The 9685-nt window shown below is 31.6% G+C and overlaps 1 protein-coding gene across 4 annotated transcripts in view; it reads left to right on the forward strand.

Annotated features, from left to right (window-relative positions):
* LOC145242532 (protocadherin beta-16-like) overlaps nucleotides 1–9144 on the forward strand; it is a 370951-nt gene extending 361807 nt beyond the window's left edge. For all 4 annotated transcript variants that reach the window (XM_080105609.1, XM_080105610.1, XM_080105607.1 and 1 more), the window contains one exon: nucleotides 1510–9144. In XM_080105609.1, coding sequence (XP_079961735.1) covers nucleotides 1510–1754 — 245 coding nt within the window. In that variant the 3' untranslated portion in view covers nucleotides 1755–9144. The remainder of the gene's footprint in view (nucleotides 1–1509) is intronic.
* The last annotated feature ends 541 nt before the right edge of the window (nucleotides 9145–9685 follow it).

Genomic DNA, 9685 nt, shown 5'->3' on the forward strand with positions numbered 1-9685 from the left:
CGATTCCTCGTATATTTAATCAGTTATTTTTATAAAGCAATAAAAAAAATCAAACAATTAAAAAAGTTATTTATAAAATATCACAAATTATGTATATATTTTATGCTTATTTTTGTTTTCTGAATAAATTCTGCCTGCTTTCAACTGAGTTACTGCCCCTTTTGCTTATGTCACGTGACCCAATATGTCCAACCTAGCATCTAACCTTATCGAACTGTTTTCATCCTAACCGGAAGAGTTTTTCTGTGAAAAATTATTTTTCTACCTTATCATTTTATGTAATTTTTGGATATGTTACTATTTGCGACATGACAATTACGTAAGTACTATTTGTTTTACTTGGAATTCAATATTTTTTCGTGGGCATAATATAGAAGCACCAAACTAAAGCTGCATGGCTCATCCAATCCTCAAAAGTTTCTTACTTAAAATTTAGGTCACGTGATGTAAATAAAGGGGAGATAATACAATTCGGGTTAATACAATTAGCATAATGAAAAGTAAAAGAAATTCAGATTACTACCACCAAGAAAACGAAAAAAAAAAAACATTATTCGAGTATGTTTTACAATTCACAGCGATTCAAAAAAAGTGGTCAGAACATCAAATATATAACAAGTAAATATTATCAAAGGGAAGATAGGTCACTCTTCTACCTAGTTGGATAAGTTTTTAGTGCTTTTACTTTATGTAAAATGTTTATTCGGCTTGAAAAATAAGTAATGTCAAGCAGTAACACGAGCTCAAGAGAAAATGGCTGCGTAACAAATACATTACGGCCATTTTCCCTTGTGCTTGTGTGCCGCTCGACGTTACTTGTTTTTTTTTTTTTTTTTTTTTTTTTTGTTTATATTTTGTTTCTTTTTGGCTGAATGAATATTTTGCATAAATTACAAATATTGTTTCGGATTGCGACTAACAAGTCTCTAAAATTAAGTTATTGCTGCATATTTAGTCACGTACTCTTCAGATGTTTACCTTAAAAGAAACTTATAAAAACTCCAGTTTTGGATAAATTACATAGTTTATGTAACCGATACACTCTGCTGTTCCTTCTCAGTTACCAACTAAGTGAAATTCGATATTTAGAACTTAGAGAACTTTTTTAATAATGATAATACTATATATATATATATATATATATATATATATATATATATATATATATATATATATATATATATATATATGATGTGAATAATGGAAATAAAAGGAACAAACCAAGTTATGTGTTCATCAACGTTTCGTCTTTATTGTAAGACTTCTTCTGGGTGTATTATATTCTTAATTTCATATTAATATATGTAATATATTCTTAATTTCATTCAGAAGAAGAAGTCTTACAATACAGACGAAACGTTGATGAACACATAACTTGGTTTGTCCTTTTCTTTCTCTCTCTCTCTCTCTCTCTCTCTCTCTCTCTCTCTATATATATATATATATATATATATATATATATATATATATACACACACAAATTTTCTAATATTTTTTTCTCTCTTGCAGAGCAACATGGACCTCGATTCTTCAAGTCTTGCACCGTGCTGCCCGATAAGCACAAAAAGTCAATCAATAAAAAGTTTTCCTTCTCCAGAGATACAAATACCACTACAAGGTGTTTAAAGACATCGAACATCGGACATATCCCTGACTGTACCCAGTGGATTGATCTGAAACCAACGAGCGGGGAGAGCACCCCGCCCAAAAAACATTCCACTTTGCAATTGCCTCGAATATGGAAGAATCACTGATCTGAAAGTGGACGGGCTGTTGTTAAACATGTCGGGTTGCAAAGAAAATTATAATTTTGTTTTAAATAATAGTTAGAATAACTATTTTTTAAATAATAGTTAGAATAATATTGGTTTTTTTTTTATATTCCGAACTCACTTGCTCAATTTAAATGATTAAAAACGACGAAAAAAAAACATTTTTTTTTCAGAATTTAATTTTTCGATGTGATTAAAACCAAAAGCTGAAAATTTAAAATTTACTTCAATCAATTTCTTTTTTTTAGTATTTTATTACAATCACAACGTCATAAAAAAAAAATAGAAAGTGTCTTATTATATTTTAAGCAGTTCAGTTTTTTTGTATGAGTACTATTGAACAAATCCTTAATAAAGACCACTGGTCTTGGCTGCTTCTTATCCCTTATAATCCAGGATCAACATTGGCCAGTTGTTGGAATAATGCTTATACATGGAAGAATGAAGATGACGACAGATTAACTTTATCTGTATATTTTATTTGATTTAAATATTTGATTCATTCCTAAACTACGGCTCCAGCAAGATTGGGCATGAATGTGTTCAAACAATATTAAAATAATGCTAAAATCAAAATTTTTCGCATATAAAACTAGAATAAGAAGAATTTGGAAATTTACCTTAAAAGTAGCTCTTGAATTATCTTGAATTATAATGCAAAATTTCATCTTCCTGCTTAAACTAATCTTACATGGAATTTTAACCTTATTTTTTCCATCTCAACATTTTATCTTGCTACAATAAGAGTTTATGATTTTTAGAGTGAAGTGGTTGACCATAGTCGAGGGTGACCGGAAAGCTCCCTTATCATTACCAACTACACAGAGCGTGTAGGGGAAGAATCCACTCCTTTTGGGGGATTACTTACCACTTATCCTTGATCCTTAACTTATAATGCTGTTTCTTTAAATATTTTTTTTTAGGAATAACTCGACGAAGAATTGAACCTTGGTCTCCTGACCCATAAGTAAACACTCTTACTATTATTAAATATGGGATAATCACGTTAACACAGCGGTTCTCATTAGATTTTTTTTTTATTACTCACCTCCACCCCAAACAAGGCATATTGCCACTTGGACGTAAGGTGCTACTAATTGGGGTCATGCCTAAGAAAGATTAAGATGCTGGTTTCTGTTGCATTTGAACTTCTGCATATCAGTACAGTTTGGGAAGCAGGCAGCAGGAAGAGAATTCCCAAGTCTAACTGTTCTAGGGAAGAAGCTATTTGATTAGAAAACTTTCTGACATTTAGGAACTTCAACAGTGAAGGGGTGTGATTTTGTTGCTAAGCGGGTTTGTTGGGTACATATACGCCAAGGTGGCACAAGTGCAATGAGTTCATCAGAGCACATTCCATTAAAATATTTGTAAAACAGGAACAGAGATGCAACATTGCAGTGATGGGACAGGGGTTGGAGCCTAGTTGACAAAGTGGGACCTATTAGATTGGAGACCCTTTTGTTGACCCTAACCAAGAGGGAGAGACTAGTAGTAGATGCACCAGTCTAGATGTGACAACAATACTCCATACATTGACAAATGGTGGCTTTATAGAGGTACAGGATACTCTCAGGTGTGAGTAGTCTTCTAGTTCGATAGAAGGATCCCACCTTTCTTGCAGCAGCCTTCGCAATGTCCTCAATGTATTTATTCCAGTTCATATTTACTGGGAATGTTAAGCCGAGGAGTTTGAAGAAAGAATTCTCAGACAGGGAGTTATTTGTCATGGATATCAATAATTAAGAAATGTAAAACATGGTCAATACCAGATGGGTGACCATTTGGGAATACTAGGTGCTCTATTTGAGAGGGCGATGACACCTTCCTGCAAGAACTGCAAAAACCTAACATCGTCATATCTCCAGACCGGGATATATGATACATGCGACTGGAGAATTTGATATTCCCTTGACACTTCCTTCTTTAGAGGAACCTGGTTCAACTCGGCTAGGGAGAATGTTGCTGGCATATATAATACTTTGTTGTTGGAGTACCCGTGTTAAACATTGGACAATTAAAAAAATAATAATGCAGCACTTTTTTTTTTTTTTTTTTTTCATAACGATGTGATTGTAAAGAAATACTATTTTCAAATTTTTTATTGAATTACTTTTAACCTTTTTTCTTTCTCTATAAGAAAGAAAAGAAAACGAAGCACTACCCCCTCTCATCATATCAGAAAATAAAAAGAAATAGAAATAATGGGGTGGGGGAGGGGATTTTTGTAGAATCGCATGCCTCCAAAGACGATAGATGTACTTCCAGAATTTTTTCTTACATTTTTCATTTTAGAAAGAAAGAAAGAAAAAAAAAATAACGAAAAAGAACAAGAAAGAAAGTTGAAAAATAAAGAAAACGTACCACGTATTTCTTGGAACTTGTGGACGAGATTGACTTTCATGTTTCAGGCTATTTCTCCAATATAAATAAATATACAAAAACTTTGGAAGTAAAACATACTTTACAAAAAAAATAAATAAATAAAATAAAACAACAAAAATAAGTAAGGTTGGTCGAACAAAAAAATAAAAAAAGGAAGAAAAAAAAGGAAATATAATTTTTTTTTTTTTTTTTTTTTACCATGCCTTATATTGCAATTGATCATTATCTAAAAGAAATGTCGACAGCAGAAATAGTCATTTCATGGTTACTGGACCAATCATTACAAATATCATGTTGAGGAATTACATAAAACAAAATGTTTAATATCATACAGAAAACTGTAACATCTGTTTTGTCTTTTTCAGAGTAACGTTGATTTCTTTTATTTATTTATTTATTTATTTATTTATTTATTTATCAAGAGCTGAATTCTCATGTCTTCGTTGGGTGTGGAAAACGAGAACCATACTGTTGGGATAATTGAACCAGTAGTTTCTCTTTGCAGTTATTTCCCTTTGTGTTGGGCACTTTCCTTGGTGGGAGTAGTGGTTGTGAGATAGACACATGAACTATAAAATATGACAGATACTTTTGGTCTAGCAAACAAGAGAGGTGTTTCATTAAGCTGTGCTGGTTATACCTATATACCACACCATATACATATATATTTATAAGAATAAGAAAATATAAGAACGACAGCCGGTGAACGTGTTTTTATGGCCATTAAACCAGTTTATAACAGAAAAAAAAATTACTAAAGGAATGACACCTTACAATCTTAAAAATGACAATCTCCTCCATTTTATTTCATATATAACTTTGTTAAATTTTATTTTCATTTCTTTTTTATAACTTGAAATATAAATAAAATAAATGTGCAAATTTTATTACCTATGGACGTTAGTGAGGGTTGAAAACAGCCATTGCATGGAGAGAAACGATGAGACTGATACTATGGAAATGCACTGTGCGTCTTAGAGCCAAGCTTAGATCTGATGAGTTTAAAGAAAGATTAACGCTGGGCAGTATAGGAAGATGTGTACAGAACAAGCGATTTTGATGGTATGGTCATGTTGAAAGAATAGATCCGAGTGTTTGGAGTTAGTGGATAAAGAACAGTTGAGGTAATAGCTTTAGTTCTGTAGGGAAAATCGTAACCTACTTGGCTAGCATGTGTACGTGCTTCAAAGAGTCGGCCGTGTAAAAAATAAAAGGGGGAAAGAAAGACTAACATGGAGACATCCAGTTGGTTTTATGGTTGACGGTCACGTGAACAACGCAGACTGTCGTCGTTTCTATGCAAATGAGATAGGTGAATAAAAGCGGAAGTGAAGCGAACAGGGGAACGAGTTGGAAGAAGGCGTGTTACGTACGTATTCGTGTGCAAGTCAACTTAAAAGAGTGTTGATTTTTGTATTTGTAAGTTTTTAACAACAGTGTCGAATTTACTCGAGAACTTGTTTGTTTGGCCATAAGTTTACAGGAGAAGGCCGAGTAAAACATGAGAGAAAATATTTGTAAAACAGGAACAGGGGTGCAACATTGCGGTGATGGGACAGGAGTTGGAGCCTAGTTGACAAAGTAGGACCTATTAGATTGGAGACCCCTTTTTTTTACCCTAACCAAGAGGGAGAGACTAGAAGTAGATGCACCAGTCTAGATAGATTAAGAACAGACCCGAGAGAAAGAGGGATAAAGACTTGACTATAGGTAGGTTACTTTGGAAATAAATTTCTAAAAGCTAACTTCTGTCGTCATACAAAACGGACGATAAAACGAATATGAAACGGAGGGATTTTGTAATGAATAAATATGCAGATTATGGAATTAGTTAAGCTGGGTTCAAATATCTCTGGATATACCACATTCACTTATATTTCAATACTATTGGAAACGGTATGAGGACCCCTCTCTGATTATGGCTCAAATAGCAACTTTACTTACAATAGGACTTAGCTTTCGATCACAGTGTTCTATATATAACATAATCACATTGACACAGTGTATTTCCTTAGATCACCAAAGTTAAGCAACGTTGAGTCTGGTCAGCACCAGCTGGATGCCTATTTAGGAATATCAGGCACTGTATGTAGGATGACGTTGACACCCCCGTGCAAGAACTGCAAAAACCTAACGTCATCATTTTCTCTGATCGGAATATACATGCACCTGGGAACAGCTTGTGAAGTTGATATTCTCATTCATAGAAAACCAGTTCTACCCCTGTTTTTATATTACTAGCATTATATACCAGGTGTTGCAAGGTTGGAAAATATTGGCGGTCGGAAGGTTTAGTCGCATACTGTTTAAGATATTCGTACACCAAATATCCTAACTTCTTACAGTTTTCTTGAAAGTGGATCACATGTTGGATTTATGAAAGCATAAAATACATCAATTTTTGTCTATAAAAATTAAACTGGAAATAGCTTAAAGGGGAAATAACTCCTACAACTTAAATTGATAAACATCCGTTTTTAAAGGCAACTTGCGTAGACTAATAATAATTGAAAATAAATTAAATAAATCAACTTTAAATAAGATTTCTTAATAGAACAATGAAGACAATTCTATTAACAACAAACAATTAATAAAATCGAGCTAATTATTAAAATAGATTTTTTAATGTAATATGCAAATGACATTATTCTTTGAATCAGTTGTATTGGCGTGACGTACGAACAAAAATGGATAAACAAAAGAACGTCTTATTTGTTTCGTTATTTCATTTAACTTCGTATATCTATTCGTATATGCATTCATTTTTCAAGAAAATCGCCATAAATCAGTAAATGTGAACTTATCGTTTGATATAACCGGGATTTTAAAGGTCTTAATATTTCGAGAATAAATCTCTTTTTCAAAAGATAAGGGACCAAATAATGTCCTTCAAAGAAAATCATTGAAATATCGTAAGGCAGAAATGAACGTGGGAACGGGACAGCAGTAAAGCCGAAAAGGGTATCTGCATGGGTTCCTTTCTTTACATTTTTATAGATGTCTCCATTTTTTATTCATTCATCTATTTAATTTAATCTTTTTTATTTATTTGTTGATTTTTTTGTATAATTTTAGCGAATGAGATATCGATTATTATTTGAATTCTTACCGGAAGTACGTGGTCCTGTGAATTCCTAATGGGGACAGCGTTCAATATCGAACCCATTAAGCCTTTACATAAGGTCGTGTGCATCACTGATCGTATATATATGTTTTATTTATTTTATTTTGTTTATTAATATCCTATTTAAAATTTTTTATATGGCTGTATAATCATCCATATATATATATATATATATATAAAATAACTTTATAAGCGATAAAAAAAAAACGTGCTTAAAGTGGTGATCGACCGTGGTACATCGGTAAAGTATCCGAATTCGGATACTGATGTCATCAGTTTGATCCTGACTTATACTGACGAAAGCTAAAAGCCAGAAACACACGTGCCCATAGGTATACTTTTATGCACGTAAAATGATATTTAATAATAAATAATATCTATCTATCTATCTATCTATCTATCTATCTATCTCTCTCTCTCTCTCTCTCTCTCTCTATATATATATATATATATATATATATATATATATATATATATATATATACATATAAAAGAACACAATTTAAGATTGAATTATATTTTACACGAATTTATCATTTGACAGGATACTGAAATAAGAAATTAAAATTTCCTTCAAAATATGTGTTCTTCTCATCAAAGGAAAGATATTAGCAAATGAACATTATAGTGACGCTGTGAATTTCCGAGTACTCGAATAAATTGAAACAGCATTATATGAAAGTTAGTCATAAATGCAAAAAGAAAGTATTTACTGCAAAGTTTTCATGAAATTGTGAAAAGAAATGGAAAATGAAAGATGAAGTAAAAACCAAAGATTAAAAATCCGGAGGAAAGGATATGGAGTGGTTTTGTGTTTTCAAGGCAAAATGATCACAAAATTCAATGTTCTGATAAGAAGAAATTGGATTTATACTGCTGACGAATAGATCAAAATAAAAAATCCAAAATGTGTGTAATAATCTAAGATATGCATGATCCAAATCTGTCGAAAAATCTGTTTGCAAGCAGTCGAGATTATTTCGAGTTAATAAAAATGTTTGTTACTTGTTGATGTCTAGAGAGTGAATAATTTTTTTTTCTAAATTTTAGATATTATTCACCTGGGGCAACGCTGATCAAGAAAATGCCAACTTTGTGGCTGTTTTTTTTTTTTTTTACTTTTTACTTTTTTACTTTTATCTGGACATACAAACACACACATATACACAGACAATTGCTCTTTATATAATAGATGGTAACTGTTTATAAGAAGCTTTCCGCATCCTATAATCTTGAAGAGACTATTAATGCTGTCAAAAGTTTAATAAAAGTTTTCTTTTTCTTCTCCCACCACCCCATTTTTACTTTTTTAATATTTTTTTTTCTTGTCAAATGACATTTTTCCATACTGCATGTGGGTAAGAAAAGCAATGAAATAATAACAGAAAAATATTTATTTGAACTGTTTTATATATGTAAAATAACAAAAAGAAACTCTTGTATTAAAAAAATGGATGGACAAGAAAATAACAAAACAAAATGAAAAGCTAAATTGCAAAAACAAACAAAAACAAAAAGAACTATGACATTACCTTTCCCTATTTTTAACAAGGGAGGTAACAAGAAAAAAATTTGTAAACAAAATTATTTAAAAAAAAAAAGTTCAAAAAAGAAAAACAGCGGAAAAAATTAAAAAAAAAAAAACAAAACAAGAAATAAATTATATTTCCATGATTTATTTATTTAGTTATTTATTTGAACTGGAATTACAAAATATATTTTATTTCTTTTTTCTTTTTTTCTCAGAAAACTTTGGTGATAATGGCATGACATATCTTATAAAAAAATTGACATCTTTAAATAGAAAAAAAAACACACAAGAGATAGAATAAAGATCGGTGCAGTAAAGAATTCAAAGAATAATGCTGTGATCAATTTTTCTTTTACCATTTTATTGTGTCTCTTTAATTTAGAATCTAAACCCTGGGATCAAGGAAGACGGCTCAAATGAATCAAGAAGAGTCAGCATTTGATGATCTAACTTTTTTCTCCTTTACAAAAGAAAAAAGTACAGAAAAAAGTAATTTATATATATATTTTTTATTCATCTTCAAGAATGACTCAAATGTCCAAATACAAAGCAATTCTGATTGATTCAACACAAGAACACATACTTGAACAAAAAGACGTGCAGACCATTTGCTAACATCTAATAACTTCTAACACAGATACGTTAAAACATGCTATATTTTTACATTTGAACATATATAGTGGTGGATCCCAACCGTTGTGTTATATCATCATCATCATCATCATCACCACCACCACCACCACCACCACCACCACCACCACCACCACCACCACCACCACCACCGTCGTGGTCGTCGTCGTTGTATGAATCTAAGGATTCTATTGTGGCAATTGTTTCTGTTGTGGTCACTAAGTAAAATATGGGCACTTCTAA

The sequence above is a fragment of the Euprymna scolopes genome, chromosome 21, assembly GCF_053919585.1.
Source record: "Euprymna scolopes isolate OS-2025 chromosome 21, ASM5391958v1, whole genome shotgun sequence".
NCBI classification, from domain to species: Eukaryota; Metazoa; Mollusca; class Cephalopoda; order Sepiida; family Sepiolidae; genus Euprymna; species Euprymna scolopes.